The 26,655-nt window shown below is 41.0% G+C and overlaps 2 protein-coding genes across 2 annotated transcripts; one reads left to right on the top strand and one right to left on the bottom strand.

The window, feature by feature from the left end:
• The first annotated feature begins 1,140 nt into the window (after positions 1-1,140).
• On the top strand, positions 1,141-1,812 carry LOC126611933 (uncharacterized). Its single transcript, XM_050280241.1, has one exon. It carries the CDS (start codon positions 1,141-1,143, stop codon positions 1,810-1,812), a length of 672 nt encoding a protein of 223 aa, XP_050136198.1.
• A 2,388-nt stretch (positions 1,813-4,200) lies between these two features.
• Positions 4,201-10,107, bottom strand: LOC126609859 (leucine-rich repeat extensin-like protein 3). Its single transcript, XM_050277791.1, has one exon. The coding sequence runs from the start codon at positions 7,952-7,954 to the stop codon at positions 6,482-6,484; it is 1,473 nt and encodes a 490-aa protein (XP_050133748.1). The 5' UTR covers positions 7,955-10,107; the 3' UTR covers positions 4,201-6,481.
• Between the last annotated feature and the right edge of the window lie 16,548 nt (positions 10,108-26,655).

The raw sequence follows: 26,655 nt of genomic DNA on the forward strand, positions 1-26,655 counted from the left end.
AATTTGGTCTCCCTAATATTACTCGTGGTATTTTGGCTTATAAATATAGACCCGATTAAAATGGAAAATTAATATATTATTTTTGAAATTTTAACCGACAGAATGCCCATTTTGTTGAAAATCATGAATTGATGCCTCTTTCCATTTCACCTATATCACGTATTGTTGTCTCATTCTCTCTATCTCCCACCCATTTCAACCATGATCTCTTGTAAGTTTCAATTCAAAATAGTTGATTTTGATCAACTAAGGGTTGTGTTGTTAACTTATATTTTTTTAATTGGTAGTAGGAGAACTATAATTTCTAGTTGTAAAGCATTGAGAAATTGTATACCATATGCATGATCTCCTCTTAGGTAGGTTGCTTGACTTTTAATTTTATTGTTTTGACCTCTTGTTTTGTCCATGTCATGAAATATATGTGGATTTAATTTATTTATAAAATATGGATAACGGGACAACATTAAATTATGAACTTGGATGTTGTTGCCTACATGTAACATTTTATACCAATATGTATAGTTTTACATTCCATTACAAGGACTCTACCGCCACTTTTTGAGAATTCATTTAGGGGCTTCAACTAAATCTTTGTGTTATTGACTCAAAGATTTATTTTGAAGCACAAGAAATCATAAAGTTTTATTTTGATGGGAGTTCACACATATTCCCTCCCGAGCCAAGCAAAACTCACTCTAGTGTATGTACCAAAAGACGAGACTATTTTAAAATGCTGATAACAATTATCTTTGTGTATTTTGTTAAAGTAGTTGAAGTCTCCTAGCCGTTAGGGTTAGGGTTCCTTATTTCTTGGGTTTAGTTTCTAGCCGTGCAAATAATCTCTCTTATTCTTGAGGGACAAACTTATCTTTCTGTTTCTGACTTAGTCATGCACCACGATCTTAGGCCATGTAAATCGTGGGTTGTTATTTCCAATTTCATTGCATTGTAAGGCTATTTAACAGCCACAAGTTTCATTCAATAAACAAGGACATTCTCTCAGGTTTCTAGTGTTATCAAACTATACACGTACAAAAGATTTCTGCCATTTTCTCTTAGTTCCAACATCTGGTATCAGAGCCCCACCACGGGGCCTGATCAAAACCTGCTACACAGGAACTAGTATGGAGGAACAAAGATATGACGTCCGAAGGCAGCTTTGTACAACCTGCGATTCCGCGATTTGATGGACACTGCGATCACTGGAGTATGCTAATGGAAAACTTTCTACGTTCCAAAGAGTATTGGAACGTGGTGGAAACAGGAGTCACTGCAGTAGCAGATGGAGCTGACTCAAGTGAAGCACAGAAGAAGGTGATTGATGATCAGAAGCTGAAAAACTTGAAGTGCAAAAACTATTTGTTTCAAGCCATCGATCGTTTGATCTTAGAGACCATATTGAAGAAGGACACTGCGAAGGACATCTGGGATTCCTTGAAGCAGAAATATCAAGGAACAACACGTGTCAAACGTGCTCAATTGCAGGCTCTTCGAAATGAGTTTGAAGTGCTGCACATGAAGGCTGGAAAATCTATCAATGACTATTTTGGACAAACTCTCGTCATTGCCAACAAGATAAGGATTCACAGAAAGCACATGGAGGATGCGGTGATCATAGAGAAGATCTTAAGGTCTATTGTTCCAAAATATGACTATGTTGTATGTTTTATTGAGGAATCAAATGATCTGGATGCTTTATCCATCGATGAGCTTCAAAGCAGTTTGTTGGTGCATGAACAACAGATTAGTCGCCATGTTGTAGTGGAGGAACAAGCACTGCAAGTCACATCTAGGACTCAACAAGGAGGATGAGGTGGAGGTCGTAGTAACTATCATGGAAGAGGAAGAGGAAGGGGCAGATCTAGGTTTGATAAATCAACCCTAGAATGTTACAACTGTCATGAGTTAGGACACTTTCAGTGGGAATGCCCAAAGAAAGCATGGGATTCAAAGACAAACTATACAGAAACAAAAGAGGAGATGCTGTTGATGGTGCATGTCGATTTCAAAAAAGCTGAAACTGAACATATCTGGTTTCTTGACTCTGGGTATAACAACCATATGAGCGGCAAGAGAGACATTTTTGTTGGTCTTAATAGCAGTTTCAAAGAATCAGTAAAGATGGGAAATGACTCGAGTCTTATTGTTCAAGGCAAAGGCACAGTTCGAGTGGAGGTAAAAGGGATAGTTCATGTGATCACGGGAGTTTTCTTTGTACCTGAACTGAAGAACAATCTATTAAGTATTGGGCAGTTGCAAGAAAAGGGGTCACTGTGCTCATTCAACGAGACAAATGTAAGATATTTCACCCTGAGAAGAGGCTCATCATTAAAACTAAAATGACTCCTAATAGAATGTTTATCGTGGTTGCTCACTGCTCACCACCAAGTGAGACAAAGTGCTTCTCCTCTCTAACCACAGATCAGGCCACTCTTTGGCACCATTGATATGGGCACCTGAGTTGGAATGGACTCAAAGTACTTCAACAAAAGAAGATGGTGGAAGAGTTACCCCAATTCAAAGCCATTCAGCAAGTATGTGAAGGCTGTTTAGTAGGACGACATCATCGAGATCCATTCCCAAAAGAAAGCATATGGAGGGCTTCTAAAGTTCTTCAGTTAGTGCATGTTGACATCTGTGGTATGATCAACCCAACCTCGAATAGCAACAAAAGGTATTTAATCACCTTTATTGATGATTATAGTAGAAAAACCTGGGTTTATTTTTTGATAGAGAAATTAGAAGCCTTTGCTACCTTCAAAACCTATAAAGCTAGGGTGGAGAAGGAAACTGGAGCATTCATTCGAAGTCTGAGAACGGATCGAGGGGGTGAATTCACATCACAAGAGTTCACAAACTATTGCAATGAGAATGGGATACATAAATAATTAACTGCTGCATACACTCCGTAGCAAAACTGTGTCGCCGAGAGGAAAAATCGTACCATAATGAATATGGTATGAAGCATGCTGATAGAGAAGAAAATTCCTAAAACCTTTTGGCCTGAAGCTGTAAATTGGACAGTACATGTGCTAAACAGAAGTCCAACCATTGCCGTGAAAAGCAAAACACCTGAAGAGGCATGGCAGGGTCTCAAACCATCAGTGGAGCACTTCAGAGTCTTCGGTTGTATTTCACATGTTCACATACCTGATAACAAAAGAGTGAAGCTTGAAGCCAAAAGTCTCAAATGCATATTTCTGGGGGTAAGTGACGAATCTAAAGCTTATAGATTGTTTGATCCTATATCTTCCAAGATAATTGTTAGCAGAGATGTGGTCTTTGAAAAAGGCCAAGAATGGAGTTGGGATGAGGCTCATAAGCAAACCATATTGGCTGATTTAGAATGGGAAGTTGATGAAGAAGCAAGTACAGAAGAGGAAAACGATGAAAATGGTTCTGAGACAGCTGAAGAACTAGACGAACATGGGTCCAACAGCTGTGGTTCTTTCGAAGAAGACACTTCAAATGTCACCTCACTCCTAGAAGGACGAACACGAAGACCTCCTGCATGGATGAGAGATTATGAGACTGGTTAAGGTCTCTCTGATGAAGAAAATGTGAATATAGCTCATCTAGCCTTATTCACTAATGGTGATCCGATGACGTATGAAGACACAGTGAAAAGTGAGAAATGGAGGCAAGCAATGGATCAAGAAATCAAGGCAATAGAGAAAAATGAGACGTGGGAATTAACTAATCTACCACCAGGAGGAAGATCTGTTGGAGTGAAATGGATTTTCAAAACCAAACTCAATGAGCATGGGGAAGTAGATAAGTACAAGGCGCGGCTAGTGGCTAAAAGGTACAGTCAACAGTATGGAATGGATTATGCAGAAGTATTTGCACCGGTGGTTCACTTGGACACAATTCGTATAGTGCTTTCACTTGCTGCACAGAGAGGTTGGTTGATATACCAACTTGACGTCAAATCAGCATTCCTACATGGCGAAATCAATGAAGAAGTGTTTGTTGATCACCCACCAGGTTACATACAGAAAGGAGAAGAATCAAAAGTCTATCGACTCAAGAAAGCACTGTATGGACTCAAACAAGCTCCATGAGCTTGGTACAGTCGCATAGAATCATATTTTTTCAAAGAAGGCTTCAACAAATGTCCTCATGAGCACACATTGTTCACTAAAACAGCAAATGGAGGTAAAATATTGATTATTTGTTTGTAAGTTGATGATCTTATATACATTGGGAACGATGGAGTTATGATTGAACAATTTAAGAAGTCTATGATGGTTGAATTTGACATGACTGATCTCGGAAAAATGAGATATTTTCTAGGGATTGGAGTGTTGCAGAAGGAATATGGGGTTTTTATAAGCCAACGAAAATATGCTCACGAGGTCCTTGAAAGATTCAACATGGATCAGTGCAACTCGGTTCAAAATCCAGTGATTCCTGGTTTCAAACTCACAAGGGATGAAGAAGGAGTAGGAGTCAATGGTACTCTTTACAAGCAACTGGTGGGAAGTCTTATGTACCTTACAGCCACACGCCCTGACTTGATGTTTGTTGTAAGCTTAATCAATAGGTATATGGAATGCCCCACGGAGACTCACTTGAAGGCAGCAAAGAGGATTCTAAGGTATGTGAAGGGAACATCCAGTTTTGGGGTATTTTATAGGAAGGGAGGAGATGAGAAGCTTTTTGGCTACACGGACAGTGACTATGCAGGAGATCAAGATGACAGGAAAAGTACATCAGGATATGTCTTCATGGTGAATTCAAGTGCAGTATCTTGGTCCTCAAAGAAGCAACCAGTGGTTGCTTTTTCCACTACCGAAGCTGAGTTTATCGTTGCAGCTTTAAGTGCTTGTCAAGTTGTTTGGCTAAAGAGGATTATGCAAAGTCTAACTTGTGAGCAGTATGAACCTACTGTCGTGTACTGTGATAACATCTCAACCATCAAACTCTCGAAAAATCCAATAATGCATGGACGTAGCAAGCACATTGACATTCGATTTCATTTTCTTCGAAATTTGGTCAATGATGGAGTAGTGAAGCTCAAACAGTGTTCAACCCAGGAGCAGATTGCAGATGCTATGACTAAACCATTGAAGTTAGAAGTGTTTGCAAAGCTGCGAGAAGCAATGGGTGTCTGCAAATACCCAGGGATAAACTGATTATCAATGATATTCAGTTTAAGGGAGGATGTTAAAGTATTTGAAGTCTCCTAGCCGTTAGGGTTAGGGTTCCTTATTTCTAGGGTTCAATTTCTAGCCGTGCAAATAATCTCTCCTATTCTTGAGGGACAAACTTATCTTTCTGTTTCTGACTTAGTCATGCACCACGATCTTAGGCCATGTAAATCGTGGGTTGTTATTTCCGATTTCATTGCATTGTAAGGCTATTTAACAGCCACAAGTTTCATTCAATAAACAAGGACATTCTCTCGGGTTTCTAGTGTTATCAAACTATACACGTACAAAAGCTTTCTGCCATTTTCTCTGAGTTCCAACATATTTACCTTACAAATTGAACTGATGAATTAGGTTCTTCCGCATATCCGGATGGCTTGAAAAACTGAAGGAATGGGCGGTATGGATAGGAATGGAGGTAGAAAAGGCGGCAAAATTCGTGGCATGGGTCGACAAAGAAGTGTTATGCCCCAAATACAATGGTTCTGCTCTGAATGACAGAATCAACAAGATAATCAGGAAAACACGTCGCGAAACTCTAATCAACGTTATCACCCCCTCTTATGATGTCAAGTTTCTCCAACCAGTCATCTTCTCCACCTCACAGGTTAAAAGTGATGAATCGCAGGATGTTCTGCTAGCATATGTCTCTATTGGCACATCCGCATCACCATACTCTCTCCCTCTTTACTATTTCGAGCACAAACCATCAAATGGCATCCCGAAAGCATTTAACCTCGTCGATGGTGAACTTGCAGCAAACAATCTGGTACATATACACTCTTAGACTTCCATTGATTGAAGAAGAGATTATTTGGGGTAGTTTTTTTTCCACTTACTTAAAACTTGTATATTTTTAATTTTTTGACCAAAAACAATGAGAGTGGGCAGGGCACGTGCCCCCAGCCCTTCATCAGCTTCGCCCCAGCCACAGAGCATCGATATGAACGTGAACACAGATCAATGCAAGTTCTTATGATCTTATCTGCAAAAAAATTGGTTGAATTAATTGCAAAAAAGTCAAAACAAAAGTTATTGTGCATTCATTCATTTTTTGTTTTAGTCAGAGAAGTGCATGATAGTTTTATTTTCTTGAGTGCAGAATCACAGCTCCCTATATGTATAAAGATTCAATAGCATGAAGGAAATTTTTTTCTTCAAACGCAAATAATTTCCTTAGTCTCGTTGGTGAGAAAACAGTTCTTAGATAAATAATATCTGATTACTCCAGGACACAGTAAATATATGAAAAGAAAGCACTCGTACATTTTTGTAAAAATTATTATTCAACTAGCCGCATGCATCTACGAAAAAAAAAAAAAATAGTTTTAGGGCACTTCAGGAATTGGAGGTGGATCAAACGTTGGTGGAAGCTGATCAACAGGAGGCAGAAAAGGAAGTTCTGGTGCTGGTGGTGTGGACCCAAATGGGAATGGTTCCTGTGGAGTTAAGGGCATTTCAATTGGAGGTGGATCAAACGCCGGTGGAAGCTTATTAAGAGGAGGCAGAAAAGGGAGTTCTGGTGCTGGTGGTGTGGACCCAAATGGGAATGGTTCCTGTGGAGTTAAGGGCACTTCTGGAATTGGGGGTGGCAGAAAGACTTCTGGTGATTGTGGAATCGGAAGAGACGGTGGCTGATCAATCACACCAGGGTCTGGTGCGGTTGGGGTTGATATAATAGGTGGTGCAAACGAAAATGGAGGCGGATCACCCAGCAGCGGCGGTGATGTAAATATAGGAACAAGTGGGGGTGATGGAGTAGTACTAGTGTCATCACCTGGTGGTAGTATGCCTGGTATAGGTGGAGGAAAACTAAAAACTGGTTGTTCTGGTGTTGTTGGTACTAACGGTGGAGGAAAACTAAAAACTGGTTGCGCTGGTGTTGTTGGTACCAACGGTGGAGGTGTTAGCCACGGAAGGGTCGGTGGTTGTATCGATTGATCTGGTGGTGGGGAGGGAAATACAAAAGGGATTGGTGGGGGGAGGAATTCTGGTGGTGGTGGTGGACTTGGAGATGGTGGAGGGGGTGAGGGAACTAAGGGTGGTGGAGGAGGTGGAGAGGGTGGCGGCGGGGACGGCGGAGGCGGTGGCGATGATGGCGGTGGTGCGGAAGGTGGCGGTGATGATGGTGGTGGAGCAGTGGCTACGGGTGGGGGTGCCGCTGGTGGTGGAGATAACACTAGTGGGGGTGGAGATAGTACTACTGGTGGTGGAGATGGGAGTGAAGGTGGGAAGGGGAGAGAAGGAGGAGAAGGTGGAATTCGCGGTGGTCGAGGTGTTGGGGCAAAAGGGTTGTTTGGGGAAGGGTTGGTAGGAAAAGGCCATTGGCCACAGCTTCCAAATAGGTATTGGAATAAGGGATCACAGTTTGATCTTGTTCTTCCTCCTCCACTGCTACCTCTACCTCTACTTCTGCTTCCGCTTCTGCTGCTTCTTCTGGGACTGCTTCTAGTGCCTCTTGATCTCTTTTCTTCCTCTACTTCTTTGTGTGTAGGAATTTGCTGAGCATCTGTTATTGTTTTTGTGACCAGAAGCAGTGCGAAAATACTCGCAATGACTAGTATGTTTGCTTTCATTTCTGGTGCATGTTTTTCGTTTCTCTTTCGTACTTGAGAGGGTTCAAACTTATATACAGAGAACAAAAGGTTGAGTTTAATCTTATCACTAATTTCGTATCTAAATTTGACTTTTGTCAGATTAAAATATTTGTCAAACATGTTTCTAATTGGTTTAGAATGAGGTGGTGAATAAAAGTCAACTGCTAAACCTGTGCGATGCTTTAATTCCACACCAGTCTGCATTTATGTGCTGCTGTTACCGAGTTACTATGAATCAGATAAGAATCTACCAATATGGATTTGATATTTTGGAGCAACTTTTACATTATCATGTGTTGTTATTAGTTGTTGTGTTAGAATATATATATATATATATACACGACATTGTTAATACATCATACACTTCAAATATATTATTAAAAAATATATTTAAATGTTGTAAGAAAAATACGTACATAAAAACGTGTGACAATCACGTCGAAAAATCAATACATTAAACATCAATCTCTCTGTATCTCCCTCTGGCTAAGGCTGGAGTGGGTTGCCTAGTTTGAAGTGCCAATGTTTACAAGACAAGCAAGAAATGAAATGAAATGAAAATATGGTGGGGGTGTCCTGCATGTTGCATCCCTATGTGCATGCTATTGAATACACATTTGCTTCCTTAATTCTCAAGCTTGTACTGAAAATCAGTTGGGGAAAGATCCCAATCAATTTAATCTTCTTTTTTAGTTGATGCAGATTGTAAGAAACTGTTAGACCCTAAAAATGAGCTTTGGGTACAAAATAAAGGGCACAATTGAGAATTTTGTGTCAGTTTGACCACCAAAAAGCTTAAACAATTCTCATTCCATAGAGGGCACCATCTATTGTGCCCAATGTTAAAAAAAGCAGACACAAAATAGTAATGGGCACGAAAACCGTGTTGAGTGGGGTCAAATGACAACTTTTTTTACTGAAAATGGGTACAAAAAACATTTTGTGTCTATAAAAATTATTTGTTAGAGGCACTATATGTTCTCTCTCGTTTGTCTTTACCTCCTCTAGCACACCAATAATTAAAATTTATAAAATTGTGGTAAATAATGGTATGAAGCTGTTTATTACTATGCAATATTTTAGCCTCAAAATAAGTTAGCAATAATGTTGTTCAAATTCGTTTTTCGCAAGAGCTGAACCTCAGATCTCTCACTTATAAGTAAAGAAGAATACCATTACACCGTAATACTAAGTGGCGTGTTTTAGATTTACAAAGGATCATTTCCAGGTGCAATGAATGTTTGTTAGATTCGAACTGCTTTTTAGATTGTTATCTTCCTGCAGGTTTGTTTTTTATACTTGGTGATATGGTTTTTGGTTTTATAGTAAGTGTTTTTTTTTTATTGTATTAAAAGTCCTACCTGCAGTGACCATAACCAACAATTAGCCCTTAGGGTCGGTCTCTGTGCAAAAGTTAGTTGGTCTTCAAATAGACAAATGAGTTAATAATTGTAGATTCCTTTTTATGACACTAATGATAGAAGTTGTGTCCACTAAATATTAATAAATAATAAATCACTCTACTTCTCATTAGGTCTTCAAATAGAGAATATATCTTAATAATTATAAATTCCTTTTTCTGACACAAATGTTAGAAATTGTGTCCAGTAAATATTAATAAATAATAAACCACTCTAAAGCAAAAGAATATGTTGGCACAATTATGGATTTGTGCCTTTATTCTAGTATAAAACGTCCACACTCCCTTACTAATTTGTATATGGAAACTTAGAAGGTTGCTTCATACACTTGTGTTTCTTTTGAATTTGATCAAGTTCTACATCATTGAGAATGGCGGATAGGCGACGTCATGAAGTTAGAATTGAAATCGAATCTCCAGCATCACATTCTTCTATTGCTTCCAACATTACAACAGCAAATTCCACAACAAATCCTCCAGCTCAATTTCCAAGACAACCTGTTAATGGCAGACGCATACCTTGTTCTATTGATAATCAATACATTCTTACTATTGTTGCTGATGGTCACCTTGGCTACGCATTACCCTCCAGTAACGGATGCGTACGCGCACCTCAAGGATGTGTATTGCTAGCATGGGAAAACCCAAGTAGGACAGAACAATACCCTGTCAATTTGGTTTGTGTTGAAACAACAACTGAAGAGTCTACTAGTTATGTCGTTATTATTGAAGAACCACGCACTTATCAAGCAAAAATTCATCCTAGAGGCTTGTCTCTCCCATAGATGAGCTCACGAAATATGCAGAATGTTACCGTTGAGATTTTAAGCAGCGATGATGAGGACAATTAATATATTTTGTATTATGTTATACTTCACTGGTGTGTGAAAATATAATTATCTTATGCTATGCTGGACTCCTCTTGGGTCCTTTTATCAACTTATGTAGTATTACAATATAATAATGTTTTCTTTCTAATGGGCCCATGATATAGATACTCCCAGCATTGTATATTTTTTGTTTTATAATTATGTTTCCCGTCTGGTTCATACATAAAAGAAAAAAGAAAAAAAAATAAAAGAACAACGCAAGCCTGTTATCATGCTAAACACAATTAACCTTGAATAGAACTTCAAAATTAAAACAAAATTGGAAAAAAAAAATAAAAGAACAACACAAGCCTGTTATCATGCTAAACACAATTAACCTTTGATAGAACTTCAAAATTAAAACAAAATTGGACTATAACTAATAATGGCTTTGAAAAATTCCGTCCCCAGAATTTCACTATTAATTACATATCTCGTTATTTAAATTCGTATTTCACGTTTACGTTATTTTCATTAGTTAATTTTAATTTCGTTGATTTTTGGAATTAAATTGAATAACTATTGGGTTTGAATTTTTGTAATCAATCTTTAAAATTCGTTGACCTTTTGAGTTCACAATTGATGTTTTCAAATAGATCTCAAGACCATGAACGCATAAACGAAAATCGTTTGCGAGTCCGGATTATAACGGTATAATTACAGACATTTGAAGTTGTTTCACTAAACTATAAATTTAAAGGAATATAAACTCCCACCTTGTGGGAAAGAGGCCATTCAGGCCAAAGGGAAGGAACCAATCAGTTAAATGGTGGAGGACCAATCAGAAATTAAGGGGGGAGGGGGTGGGTTGAGCAACCAATCAGAAATAAAAAAGAAAAAAAAATTACTAAGTGAATCGATGCTCGAGTTGTGCTTTGCCATATCCAAGAGGTGGAGTATGATAGACGTACGGATACTTGATGACGTCACGTGTCGATCTAGGACGTATGTTGGGATTGGGAAGTGACAAGCTTATAAAATTGGATTTATATTAAGTTTCCCCTTCTCCAACTTGGACTTCTCCCTCTATTTTATGGTGCAAGTTTGGGTTTCCCACCACCAAATTCAAAAACTTGGGTTTCCACCACCGCATTACACAATTGTGCCCACTAACTCTTATAATAATAATTAAAAAATAGTTGTTATAATAATAATTGTGCCCACTAACTCTTATAATAATAATTAAAATTCTACCCTAATTTTGTCTCGGGTCCCTTCTATCTCTTTCCCTTTACTTTCCTCTTCCGCTTTGCCTCCCTCAGATTCTCTCACACTTTTCTCTCTCTCTCTCCAACCCCTATTTCTCTCTCTACCTTTTCCAGACAAATCGTGGAGGCTCTTGAGCTCCATTATCGCCAGAATCCCCTAGCAGAAACCCTGCATGCGATGGGGGAAGGTTTGGGAAGATCAGGGTATAGTAGTGAAGGATCAAGGGAAGGGGTGGGTTGGGTTTGGGAAGATCAGTGGATGTAAAGCCTGAATTAGAAATCGCATTGTGATCCGAGTCTGATAGGGAGGGATCATAGGAAGGAGGTGCATCGGGTTAGGAGGTGTTGGTGAGGGTGAGGGAAAGGCAGGTGCGAGTCGGAGAAGGAATGAGGAGTCGTGGTCCTTATCAATATTTCGTCGCCGTCGTGGAAGCCTTCGAATTTGGAGTCAGCCGCACCTCTATTGCCACCTCAACAAGCTTCTGTTTTTGGGTTCAACCTCGATCTGCACCAAGCTCGCAAAATTTCGGCTCTGTCAACCCATTATTGCTCTAAAGCACGCACCAAATGCGTCCATTGTTCTGGTCGTACGAGTGCAAAGTTTTTCTGGTTCGTCTTCTTCCCATTTTTTGGAAAAATGGTTCATGGGTTTTAATGTTATTGCATATTCCATTCAAATTATGATTTGGGTGTCTCGGATTTTAAATTTTAAATTTTGGCATGGCTTCTGACTCTATATTGTTGGTTGCTTGTAGGTTATGTCCCAGACTTCAAATTTTACAAAGTCGAAGCGATTATGAGGTGCGGAAACAATTCACTCATCTGTTTGGTTCTTAATTTTGTTTAGGTTGATTGTTTATAGCTCTGCATGTCTGCTGTGCTTTTTTCTTCTATTACTTTTGTGTGTGGAATACATGAGGTTATGGGTTTTAATTTCATCTAATTATTTCTTTATCTTTGCTATGATTATGGGACGAGCTAGGCCCTGGCGAGTTTCACATGTTTCTTCGGTAAGAACTGTTGAATCTTAAACACAGCTTACTGCATATTAATTGGCATTGCATTTTGCATTGGCATAATAAAATTAGGAAAGCAACAAATTGATGTTTCAAATTTTGTTGTTTGGATAGTAGGAAGAATAATTACCTGTTTCTAAGCCTGTGTAGTTATCTAAGCACCATCCCATCTTCTTCTGCAGTTGCTTTAATCCTTTTTACACACTCAAATCCATTTGCATATATTGAACACATAGTCACGACTGATTTGGATTGGAGTTCAAACACGATAAACATTAAAGGTTAATGAAATTCTAATCTAGAGTGTCATTGAAGTCACTGGACCTAAATTTTGATTGTGGTGTGGCCTGTTGTGACATGTCAAAAGATCAATTAGTAGTTGTTAGTTGTACCACTATACATTTCATTTCTGGAATTTAATGAAAATTATTTGTGATTATTGCTTGGAATTATAGGCAAGATTTTGAAAAGTTAATTCCTTTTATTGCTTCTTGTTCGTCATTGCAAATGCTCATAAAGGATATAAGGTGATGGGTACAATGTTAGTAATAAAAGGTTAGTTTGTTAACAGACTGCTTGAACAATTGAATAATGTTGCAACTCTCCTGCATATTCCTGATGTTCTTTCCTCTTGTTTTTTCGTCATGCCATACTTCGTTTTTTGGTTCATCTGTAAGTTTCTGCTGAATCTTTGAACTAGTTTGGGCAGTTGGTTGTTGATCTTGCCACCAAAGAACTATTGCATTATACTGACAAGTCAGTGACTTTTGTATGTACACGATGCAATTACTATCCCAAAATTGTTCATTAAGTTGGTGCTTGATGATCTCAATTCTTTGTTTTATGAGCTTTGCTCCAGGCCACATTATGTAAGGGTTATCTATTTTCTAAATGCACGTGAGTGATTTGATCAATTGTGGTCTACATGTATTTGCTCCCACATATTTTACTGCCATTCAAAAAGTCTCCAATCATCGAGAAGGTAGAGGTTGGTCTTTTTCTTTACTGGCATTATAGTTGTGGATTGGTGTGCACTTAGGATCAAATTCTGGCTCTAAAAATATTATCTCACTTGATTTGTAATTATTGAGAACAAATTTGGCCTCAACACAGGCTATTTTCTTTTATGCCTTTTAAGTAAATATTCATGAATCTTTCACAGTGGGTGAATCATTTATTTTCTTGCTAGGCGAGATACTAGAAGGATTTGGTTGCTTACATGGTGCTTATATTTGTATGAATTGATTGTAGAACTAAATTTTAGAAGCATGTTTTAGCTCTGCCCTTAGTTTAATAATTGGTATCTTGGATGTGCATGTAAAACCTGCCGAATAATTTATTAATGATGGTATCACTATTTGGTTTGATTTTGAAAATTTGAATTTATGTTTTTTTTTTAATATTTAACCTATTGGGCATAATAACAAAATTGTGCAAACATGGCTTGGAAAAGTCATCTAACACAGGTGTCAAAACAAAGGCACAAATACACCGGATTGGTACTTAACTGTTTGAGCACAAAAAGTCATATTGTGCCCTTTCATCAAATGTGACGCCCATAAAGGGCACATACAATATAATAGTAGTTGCACTGTTGCCATTGGTTTATAGGCACATATGTTGGTGCCCTTTGGCCTCAAAGGGCACAAATAATTTATAGTGCGTAGTGTTGTAGTGTTATGTCGCGCACAAGTTGACCAATTACTAAGTTAACTATGTTTTTATTGTGAATGTGGGCATCTCAACTCACAACCGAGCTCGGTTGGATGTGTAGAATAGATGTGGTGGTGGTGGTGGTGGTAATGTGCTGTTGACTATGCACCTGACCAACTGCGGTCGAGGAAAAAACACCTCTCGCCCTAGGGTCCTAGAACCTGAAAATAAGGCTGCTTAATTCACTACGAAGTTCATGATCTTTTGCACCAATTTCGACGACTTCAACTATATTCATTAGTATATAAGTGCGTCAAATCGATATCAGGATGTATGGGAAAAGATACTTAAAATAGATGAATGTCTTTATGGTGAATGTGGTTCGGCTGTCAAGATGTCATACTATGAAGTGCACATGGAAGTAACCAATCTTAGAACACCTCTTTTTACTGGAGAGGTTTTTTATGTTAAGCGTTTTGAGTTGTTTATTGAGTTGAAAGGGGCCTCTTATGTTGCAAAACCATTTCTATTTATAGTGGTGGGTTTCATGGTAACAAGGTTTGCCGAGGTAGAGTCCTGGTAGGACTATACCTACTTAGCACTCACCTGGATATCCTTTGAATTTCTCTCTTTAAACCCCTTTTTAGCTAAAACACAATCTCTATCTAATCTTGGCTTCTTTGACTTGAACTAAGATTCTGAACCTAGTCTCCTTATATACTTAATTCATTCTTATTTGATCAGCTATAGGTTTCGATTCCTGGAATAATTCGAATTTTACCAAAACCCAGTTTGATCCATAATAGCCATAATTCAACTAGGACTTGACCAAGCCACGTCTAAGTCTGATCCCTTAGTAGTCCCTCTTCCATCAGAAACCAGTCAAATCAATGCTCTTCTGGGCTGGAACCTGATAGGAGCATATTTATGCGACTTAGTTAGCTTGTTCTTGTGCATTTATGTTGTTATTTCTTAGTTAATTATGTATTTTAAGCTATTTTCGTGTGTTTATAGGTCCTAATAACAAAGTTGGCAAGAAAGTGCATTTTGGTACATTTTGGAGCATTTTTTAGCCAAGATTGCATAGTGCAAGCATGTAGATGGATGTTTTTGAAGATTAGAAGGCTAGAAATCAGCATATGTGTGTGTAAGTTGTGGAGCCAAAAATATTCTCAAGGCGAAATGTGGATTTTTGGACAAAAAGGACAAAAATACCCTTGCAGTACAACGAGGTTCCTACGCGCAAGCAGTGGGCAACCCTCTTTCAACCAAGACAGAAGTGCCCAAAATAGGTAACAATTCAAAGTCCATCTCATCAAATCATTTCTACAAGGTAATTCCCAAACACATTCCTTTTAAATTATGTTAATTGGCTAATTAATGGGTTTATTGCCTAATTAACCCATTAATTGTCAATTAAACCATCCATTATATCCAAATAACCACAAAACACATCCAATTCAACCCAAAAACACCACATGGCCGGCTATCCCCATTCAAAACCTAATGCACCTCCCTTTTCCTAACCTTTTTCACTTTTCTCCATTTTATTATCCCATTTATACAAATAATCAATTTTGTAACTCCTAATTAAACCTAAATTAAACCTAAAAAACCCTAGCCACCTCCTATCCCTATAAATATACTCTTATTCTCACCAAAAAAAGCCAATTCCAACACTTTGGCAAAAATCCAAAATACTCTAAACACTATTTCTCTCTAAAATTCTAACTTTGGCATCGGAGGTTCTTCGGCCAAAGCCCCCCCATTCATCGTGGGCGCGTGAGGCTTTTGGCCTTAACCTAAGGTGCTAGTTGTTTTGTAGGTGCAAAATCGTCCAAGATCGAGGAGGAGAAAATTTGCATCCACAAATTGGTGCTTTCATTGAGAGTTGAAATCCATACTCGTAGAAGACTCTCGCACAAAAAGGTTTTTTCTTTATTTTCTAGTCCATTTGAATATTTTTCATACGTTCTTATTATTAGAATTTTTTACTTGCAAAGGTTTTTTTATAAATCGTATAAGCAAAATATAATGGCTAGAAATTTAGAAAATTCCACAAGTGAAAATTCTAATGTTCAAGAAATGGGATTGCTGAGATCCGTGAGGCTAAATGCGACAATAAGTGGAGCAGCACCACCACCACGAGTTTCCACCATGGGAACCACCACGGTGGCTACCTCGGTAGCCACCCGTGGCGAGGTCCATGGTGCCTTCATCACGGCTCGAGCCGTGCCATCCAAGGCGGTAGCCACCCGTGGCGAGGTCCATGGTGCCTTCATCACGGCTCGAGCCGGGCCATCCAAGGCTCACGGCACCAAGGCCATTATCCAAGTCGTGCCATCCAAGTTTGCACAAGCCCGGGCCCAAGCCTCGCATTCGCATGCATCACATACTAAGCAGCCTGCTCCCACCAAGCAACCTGCTATCGCGGCCCAACCTGCTCCCGCCAAGCAACCTGCTCTCGTGACCCAGCCTGCTCCCGACGAGCAGCCCACTCCCGACGAGCCCACTCTCACGGCCCAACCTGCTCCTGCCGAGCAGCCTGCTCTCATGACCCAGCCTGCTCCCGACAAGCAGCCCACTCCCGTGGCCTAGCAGCTCCAGTCGAGTAGCCCACTCTCACGGCCTAGCCTGGTCCCGTGGCTTTCCAAGTAGCCCAAGTCGGCCCAAGACTATCTCAACCATCCGGACCTACCATCGAGCCGGGGGCATTCTCACCACATTTTTTTACGGATTTGACATTTCCCAACTCAAATCTCGTGCCCGGAGTCTACCACCCTTCCACTGCCCAAGGAGGCACATTCCTTCCAAGCTCTTCCAATCCAATTGGCGAACAACACTTGTCTCGACAAGTCATAGAGTTGACGAGCTCCCTTGCATAATAGACAGCCTTGGTGAATCAACTTTTGCAACGCATCGAGATCCAACGTGCCCCGGACGAGGTATCTCGAAGTAGGATAAGGGCAGACAGACCTTTCCAGTAGCGTCCCAGCAAGCGGCCACTCAACCAGCCACGAGCAGAACGTTTGGGAAGTATACATTCCCGTCTTAGCGCGCGGAGGAGCATGCACTCTCGACTAGGCCCACGGATGAACATACATTCACGGTTGGGGTCGTACTCTGATAGTCAACATGAGCAACCTTCCGGGCAAAGTGTCCATTCAGAGATAAGCCCACAAGGAGCATCATCTACCTCACATCAAAGTAGGCAGCACGACGGACGGAGAGAAGTAGTCACTCAATCCAGCTCAAGTTCAACCAGCAGCCTGCGAAGAACTCGCTCGCCTGCTAAGAACGCACCATATGCACTGTATCCGCGGCATAGACGAGCCAAACACCTGGAAGAGCAGCCTAGACCAGCAAGTTATGGATGGGGGCAGCCGAGAGCTCAGCTACCCCAACAAAGGCAAATTCAGGAAGAAGTAGAGAGACTTTTGACCAAGCGATTGCATGATTTCCAACGCAACGAGGTCACTGAAGAGGCACTTCGACGGAACATGACCAACATAAGCAGGTCACCCTTCACGGATGAGATCGAGCAGGCAGAGCCTTCACGCGAGTTCAGCATGCCACATTTCACATCTTTCAAAGAGGATGAAGACCCGGAGAGACACATAAAGCACTACCGAAGCGCAATGATCCTTTATCGAAACAACGATGATCTCATGTGTAAGATATTCGCCACCACTCTACAAAGCGAGGCGCAAGATTAGTTCTACACCCTGCCGCCACAATCCATCCGGAATTTCTACGAACTTTCTTTGGTTTTCACCAAAGAATATTCATCCTATCGCTCGATCAAAAAGAAGTCTGACCATTTGTTCGACGTCAAGAAGAACCCAAATGAGTCGCTTTGCGACTATGTGAGGAGATTCAAAGTAGAGAAGGCAAAAATAGTCCGATGCAACGACTCGATAGCTAGAGCAGCCTTCTAAAAAGGACTTCCAGCAGACCACCCGCTATTCAGAAAATTGATCATGAAAGAAGATCTAACTCTGGCAGACTCTTTTGCTTTGGCAGAGAAGCCTGCACTTTGGGATGAGGCTCGCCAATGCACATTCAAGGACTTGAAGAAGTACCCGACATCACCTCCATAGAAGCAGCAAAGGACTTATTCACATGTTTGACGGTATCTAAAGTAGTAATAAGCTCTACCATCATGCGAGAAGAGATGGGGGCCCGACTACCTGTATTCTACAATTCAAAAGCTCTCCTCGATGCTATTAAAAATTCAAAAGCTAACTTTGGCGATAGTTGTTGTAACCCGGAAGCACAAGTTTTACTTTCAAACGCATGCAGTCATCCTTATGACGTACTATTCTACCCAATCCAGACGCGTGACGATAAAGGCACAGACCCGGCGGATGTAAAGTTTTCTGACGAACGCAACATTGGAATGACACACTCAGAAGCAAGTTTTGTCCTCGTCACCCTAAAAGATTCTACATAGGAGCAACATGTACCGGCATTTGAGTACCACTTCTTGTTGCGCACCACACGGCCCTAGCCAACCCTTGCTTAATGATTCAACTCTAGAGTGGCCCAATACCGGCAGTTGAGCATTTCCTGCTGCATATGACATGGCCCCATCTCCACAGCTCCCTACTGTGCTTTCACGCCGAGCCTAGGTGACGCAACAGAGCAGCCCAATGATGCCTCAGAAGTAGCCGAGCACACTCCAGCCGCGCCTACTCCACCCGATGGAGACTTCTGGCATTTGCATGTCGACGGCGCAAAAAAACCATCATCACTGCCTGCAGAGAAAGATCCAAAAAGACGAATCTCATCTGGGAATGTCTGTACAAGATCAGCAGAGTAGGCGGCAAGAGTAATTACACCCTCGCCACCATGAAACGGAAAAAAGATCGAAAAACAGTGGATGGCCTACAATCTGAAGAAGTACCATGTGTGACCTCCCGCTACATCAAAACGTGAAGACTCAAGAAGCTCGACGGGCACCACCTCACAAGCTGAGGACTATCCAGTTGTTATGCAGTTCCTACCTTACAGCTAAAGTTCTCGTTCGTTTCACTCGTTTTTCAATGAGGAATTAAGAAGTAATCACAACTTGGCTTGGCTGCATGCTTACAACAACTAATCACCCTTGCACTTCAAAAGAAGACTGCGCCCTTCTTAGGGACTCATCGCAGTAATTGCGCCCCCCGAGGGACCAACCATGCTCTTCAGTACGAGAGGGTAAACCAATTCCCCGACACCCATATGGGTTAGCTCTCTAAGATGGGAGGATAAACTTTACACTCCGAATATCCAGATGTGGATGAGCCTGGCTGCCCTAGTATAACTAGATGCACGATGGCTTGCATCGGGATTCCTAGAAGTAGCCACAATGGTCTTTTTCAAGGCTTAGCTAACTGAAGGATTTTGGGTCTCTTGGCCTAATCCGTGGGAAACCGGGCCCTAGATACGGAGGGGGCACATTATGCAGTACGCCTTACAGATGGCTGCCCTGGAACCCTAAAGCTGCTATCGACTGCACTAAGGTAGCCTACGGATTCCGGAAGACTGCCTACGGCTTGCCCTTCGAGCAGTAAAGCCGCACTAGACTTTTACAACCGCACATTCTTGTGAAAGGTTAAACAAGCTAGCACCCATATACGAAGTTTTATCCACTGCCGACATGCTACGTAGTCGATAAGCTTCACCTCTGCCAAGTGCGGAACAACCTACACCAAGTCCTAAAGTGTTGTGATACTTGCTACGCAACCTACGGAATTGGAGAAAGTCAAGTTAACAGCCAGGTGGTTACGCGGACTTGTCTGCTTCTGTAAGTAAGGTATCCGACTACCAACCCTATGGCTAACAACTTTGCAAAGTTCTACACCAACACCTACGGCTGCATAGGCTACGCGGGCTTGTCTGCTTATAAAAAAGTAGCATGCCTGCTACTGGTCTATCAAGTCTAAAGGTTAGGGCATGAACAAAAGAAGCGAAAATGAAAAAAAGCGAAGGAAAACATATTTATAAACAACTAGCAAAGGCCGAATGAGTTCAAGCAAAACAAGAGCTACAAGAAAAAACAAATAAAATCCTAAAGGCTATCTAAAAGAATATAGCAGCTTGGACATCCCACGACTACTCGGTCGCCACACCTTCAGCAGCCACGACGCTCTTAGCAGCGGTATCATCTGACGCTTCACCCCCGGCTGCCCCAGCCTGGGCACTAACTTCTCCAACTACTTCACCAATGGAAGCCTCAAAAGTAAAATCAAGCAAGTCTTCTGGAGAAATAAAGAAGGTCTCAAAACCCCGAGCCCAGCCTTTTCACCTTTTCAGTTGCTCATCCTCCTTGAGCAGACCAACATGGATGCTCTGCAGCTCATCCACTTCCTTCTTCAGACTTTCGTTGATCTTCAGTATGCCTTGAAGTTCCAACACTTGGGGTTCAAGCCTATCGATGATTATCTTGAAATGGATCACTTAGTTATAAGCAGCAATCAACTCTTCATCCTTTGTAGCAGAACGAAGCTCAGAAATGACATGCTTAAGATCTTGAATCTAAGGTATGTGACATCCAATCTTCTTCTCTGCACTTTCATGCTTAACTTGGATCGTGTCAAGCGTAGTCTTCAAGTCAACGATCTCTTGGCGAGCGGTCTCAAGCTGCAAAGAAGTGGGGGCAGAAATATTAGACCCTTTCAAAGTAATGAGCTCAGAATCTGCCATAGTATTTGCCATCTCCTTAGCAGCCTTGCTATATCTGCATCATAGTAAGCAAAACAGTTCTTCTATATTGGGTCGTATGCTTCGCAAACAAGCTTGGGCAAACACCTTTCTGACGCCATCAACAAACTTGGCACAAGCGTCCATGTTTTCAAGAGATCTGGTTTCAAAAGCACATAGATCTCAGCAGCCTCCCCAGAAGCAGGCTTAGTGGATTTCTCACAGCTGCCTACGCGAGCAGTCTCCTCATTCCCAGTAGGCGAATCAGTCTCAGCAGCATAAGGAATGGGCCTTGGCTCCACTTTAGCAATAGAGTCCACCTTATCGCTCTTCATAATAGCAAGCCTCTCCAATGGTGAACCAGACTTAGCTCCCAACAGACGTCTTGGTACAAAATTCGGTACTAGAGGCATGACAGGACCGTTATGCCGAACAATCCTATTAGCAATCGTACTAGCCATTCTTGACATGGCATGTGCCACATGCTAAGATCTAGCAGCCTTATTTTTCGTCCCCTTGGAAAAAGTCAAGTCAATCACAAGCCTGAAGGCAGTCGACGAACCCGCGCGAGCGAAAGAAGTCTTTGGTTTTTCTCAGCCGGCTTCTCTTGAGCAGGCAGGGAATATTCTTTTTTCCACCTTCACTTGTAGCAGGATCCACAACAGTGATTGGACGAGCCAATGCATCCGCCTTGATCCTATTCACCTCGTATTTTGGGAGCAGCCCATGTTTCTCCTGACAAAGAGAGTTAAAGTAGCCAACGTCATTCGTGGTACCTAGCAGGGGAGTTAAACCCAACATTCCAGCAGCTCATGAGGCCCGCAACCTCTTCATTTCTCTCAATCACCGGCCTAGCTCACGCCGTGTCCAAAAGCCTAAAAGGACATGAGCCATGTGACTCGCCTAGTACTGCGCCCCAGCGCCACAATCCGCAGCCCCAGCCTCACAAGCTGCCCTTGGTTCTAGCCAAGTCAAGCAACTTAAAGCAGTGGTCCCTACCATAATACCTCATCGACCCATGCCGAGCTAACTCCTGGCCCATGCCAGCCGACGTGCCGCACCACCCCGACGGCTGCCCCGCGGTAGCACCATCCAAGAAGAAGACAAGGAAAATTAATTTTTTCTTACCTCAGTGTGGCATGAAGAAGACGAAGAAAGCAACGAAAGACGGTCCTTCGCACAGGCAAGATGTAAAAGATTGCTAGAGGAGGGGGAACAAATATCCTCTAAGCTATCTCTCTCTTGTAGGGTAGAATAAATCACTCTCCAAAGTTAATTTAATAACCCACTTAAGGTGGACTTAAATAGGCTTTGAGAGAAATTTATTTCCCTTTCCTAGAAGGATCTAATTTCCTATTAAAGAGAGAATCTACATCAAAATAGGAAGCAGTCCTAAGTTTCCTAAAGCCAGAAGATCTATACACCTGCTGCCCTTTTCTGTGAGTAGCCCAACAGGTGTGGGGGCATTTGTGGAGCCAAAAATATTCTCAAGGCGACACGTGGATTTTTGGACAAAAAGGACAAAAATACCCTTGCAGTACAATGAGGTTCCTACGCGCAAGCAGCGGGCAACCCCCTTTCAACCAAGACAGAAGTACCCAAAATAGGTAACAATTCAAAGTCCATCTCATCAAATCCTTTCTACAAGGTAATTCCCAAACACATTCCTTTTAAATTATGTTAATTGGCTAATTAATGGGTTTATTGCCTAATTAACCCATTAATTGTCAATTAAACCATCCATTATATTCAAATAACCACAAAACACATCCAATTCAACCCAAAAACACCACATGACCGGCTATCCCCATTCAAAACCTAATCCACCTCCCTTTTCCTAACCTTTTTCACTTTTCTCCATTTTATTATCCCATTTATACAAATAATCAATTTTGTAACTCCTAATTAAACCTAAATTAAACCCAAAAAACCCTAGCCACCTCCTATCCCTATAAATATACTCTCATTCTCACCAAAAAAAGCCAATTCCAACACTTTGGCAAAAAACCAAAATACTCTAAACACTATTTCTCTCTAAAATTCTAACTTTGGCATCGGAGGTTCTTCGACCAAAGCGCCCCCCATTCATCGTGGGCGCGTGAGGCTTTTGGCCTTAACCTAAGGTGCTAGTTGTTTTGTAGGTGCAAAATCGTCCAAGATCGAGGAGGAGAAAATTTGCATCCACATAAGTGTATTGACCTACAACCACAAACATCATAGCTGCCATGTGATGACAGAAAATGTGTTGATTGCTAGCTAAAATAATGAAGATGAACAAGGCACATGGAAGACACATGGACAGCACACGCACAACAAGAAAGGCACGGCATGGACAGTTGGCATGGGCAAAAAATGGGTGGATTGTTGTCTGAAATAATGAAGAACATGTGTGTGCAAATGCAAAGGAAAAACACACATATATGGGCAAAGGAAAGACACACACATGGGCAAAGAGAAACACACGGCATGGACAGCTTGGAGGGCAGAAAATGGGTGGATTTGTGGCTGAAATGATGAAGAACATGTGTGTGCATTTGTAAAGGGAAACATGGACAGCCACATTCACACATTCATTCCCACATTCACTTACACAAATCAGCCATTTTTTCCTTCCCCTTGCCGTGACCTACACATTCATCCACCCACTACACCCATTACATCCATTCATTACCACAACACTCACCCACTACACCCATTACATCCACTCATTACCACAACACTCACCTACTACACCCATTACATCCACTCATTACCACAACACTCACCTACTACACCCATTACATCCACTCATTACAACTCCATACACTCCTCTCCCTAGCCTATAAATACATCTATCCTTCACCATAATTTGGGGGATCCATCCAAGAAGCTACATTCACAAACACTTTCATCTCTTTCCTTGCCGTGACCTCCATCCATTCATCTAGCCATACTACATCTCACCAATCCATACACTTTCATCTCTTTGCCGTGACCTCCATCCATTCATCTAGCCATACTACATCTCACCAATCCATACACTTACACTTTCATTCCTTGGCTGTGAGCACTATCCATTTCATCCATATATTCCCACAATTCACAAACCATTCTACACATCCATAAATCCCAAAACACAATTCCATACATTCCCTTCCCTTGGCCGAGACATTCACCAATCCTAAATACATTCATAACCTTTCCATATATCCATACACATCCTTAGACACTTGTGCTGCAACAAGGTGGTGAAAACGAAGGTCCTTGGCGTTTCAAGATTGAAACTTTGGAGCATTTTAGGTGTACTTTGTTCTTGCTTTCAATGTCTACTTTGTTATTTTCTGATTTTGTTGCAATTATGAGTAGCTAAACCCCTATTTAGTCAGGGGGAAGTTTGAAGCCATGAACATGCTTGAGATATGAATTGATTTCTTCCAATTGTGATTTGATAAGTTGTGATTGCAATTCAATTATCTATTTTATTCATAACTGATTCTTGTATTTTTATTAAGGATGCATACTTAGTTTTCATGCATGAATTAGATGCTAGAATATAAATGAGTTTCACCTAATCGTTACAAGTTTATATTCATGAGTAGTGAAGGTTGTTTATCACAATCGCGTTAATTGAATTCTTGGCAAACGTATCCTGCATTCATAGTTACAATTGCCTCGTCAACACTTATGATTTTCACTAAACGTAATGATCTCTGATTGTATCTCTATTATGCATTCATATAGGAGACTTTTAGATAATGATTTGGGTTGTCGCATGCATTCATCCAATTCAATGAGTAAAGGAAAATCTGAGGGTTAATTTGTGCATCACGGTTAATCTGGGGTGTTAAGCATCATAGTTTATTGAAAAGCAATTGGAAATCAATTCATGTACAAATGTGTCATGTGTGAAGAACGGACCTCTAGCTAATCCATCCATTTCTTAAATTCACTTTACAATCTGTCTAATTTTATAAGTTGTTTGTTTGTTTTGAATTCGTTAGAACCAAAATCCCCCTTTTACTTTGTTGTTTCAAAGTGTTAAATTTCTATTTCGTTAGTGTTTTTGAGTGTTTTGATTCAAACCAATACACTAAATTCATCCAAAGTTGTGTTAGAGTCAAATCTGCCCAGTAAGTGTTTTTAGGCAATTTTGAGTGTATTTAAATTGTTTTGCGTCTTTAGAACCTGTTTTGAGTCCCTTGAGTCTATTCAAACGTTTTTAACTTTGTTTTTATGTTTTTGTGTAAGTTTAGAGGTTTTAGCAAGCCCTCTTGATCCCTGGTTTAGAACGATCCCTACTTGCATTTATACTACAATTTGACAACAAGAGGGTTTAATTTGAGTGCTTAACTTTCATGGCACCAAATTTTGACGTCGTTGCCGGGGATTAGCAATTTTGCTAATCCCTTGTTATTTCTTTTTGTTTATTTTCATGTGTTTTTGTTCCTAGTTGATGACTTTACTTGTTTTCTTGTTTTAGGTGGTTTATGACTCGAAGTTCTCAACCTATTCATAAGCACATCCGTGACTTTGACGACGATTTTGAACAAACTTTGAGACGAGCAAGGAATCAACAAGAACCCCAACCATCTCAACCTGCACCAGATCTTGGAGAAGACAAAGTAGAAGAGCAAGAGGAGCCCACGGCACAGGTTGTAGAGGAAGATCCCAACATGGCAGTGGACAATCGAACAATCAAAGAGCTTTCCGCTTCAGGACGGACGAGTTTGAATTGAAATCAAGTTTGTTGCATCACATTCCTAAGTTCCACGGGATGTCCATGGAAGATCCTAATAAACACTTGAAAGAGATTGAGGTTGTTTGCTCGAGTATGACCCATGTGAACGTTGATGGGAGCATTCTAAAAATGAAGGCTTTTCCCTTTTCTCTCTTAGAAAAGGCTAAAGATTGGTTGTATGAGCTAGCCCCCGGAACTGTCACATCATGGGACAGTATGAAACGGGCATTTTTGGAGAAGTTTTTCCCAACTTCTCGAGTCATTCTACTACGCAAAAGGATTAGTGGCATTCAGCAAAACCAAGGTGAATCTTTTCCCACTTATTATGAGCGTTTTAAAACCCTTATTGCTTCATGTCCACAACACCAGATGAATGAGGAGCTTCTTATTCAATATTTCTATGAAGGGCTTCTACCAATCGAACGCCAAATGCTGGACGCCTCCGTGGGAGGAGCTTTGGTGGACAAAACACCCATGGCTGCCAAGACCTTAATTGCTAACCGAGCATTGAATGCTCAACAATATGAATGCATTGGTCAAAGGGACACCCCACGGCAGCAAGTGAATGAGGTAAGTTCCACATCCGACATTCAATCGCAATTAGCTAATCTTACTTCCATTGTGTCTCAGATGGCCGAAGGAATGAGGATGAAAGAACCAAGTGTATGTGGTGTGTGTTCTATCCAAGGACAAGCCTCTGAAAAATGCCCGCAATTGATTGAAAATGGTGGATGGGAAAGTGCCAATGCAATTGGATTTCAAGGCCAAAACCAGCCAATGAACGATCTATATTCTAATACGTACAATCCAGGTTGGAGAGACCATCCAAATTTCAGGTGGAGGGAGCCCCAACAACCCCAATAACAAGGAGGCTTTAGGCAGCAACCTCCGGGCTTCTATACCAAGCAATACGCACCAACACAAGCCCCACAACAACCTGCCCAAAATACCTCAGGTACATCTTTAGATGATGAGACACTTCTTAAGTTACTCACCAATTTGTCTCAAGGGTAAGAAAATCAAGCCAAAGCAATGTAAAACCAAGGAAAAAGGGTGGACCAAATGGAGAAGCAAATTAGGCAGATTGCGGAGTTTGTAGGATAGTTCAGAGAGCAAGGTAAGTTGCCTAGTTCAACCATTGTCAACCCGAGTGGAGGATTCGAATCTGCAAAAGCCATAAGTTTGCGAAATGGAAAATAAGTTGGATCTGATCTCCAACTGTCCAATTCACATTCCAATGAGGTTGAAGAGTTGATAATTGAATAGGAGGAGCAAAGCACCCCCACGGAAAGGGTGGAAACACCTTTGCCGCAGGCCCCAAAAGCTCCTAAACCATCT

The sequence above is a fragment of the Malus sylvestris genome, chromosome 17 (assembly GCF_916048215.2).
Source record: "Malus sylvestris chromosome 17, drMalSylv7.2, whole genome shotgun sequence".
Lineage (NCBI taxonomy): Eukaryota > Viridiplantae > Streptophyta > Magnoliopsida > Rosales > Rosaceae > Malus > Malus sylvestris.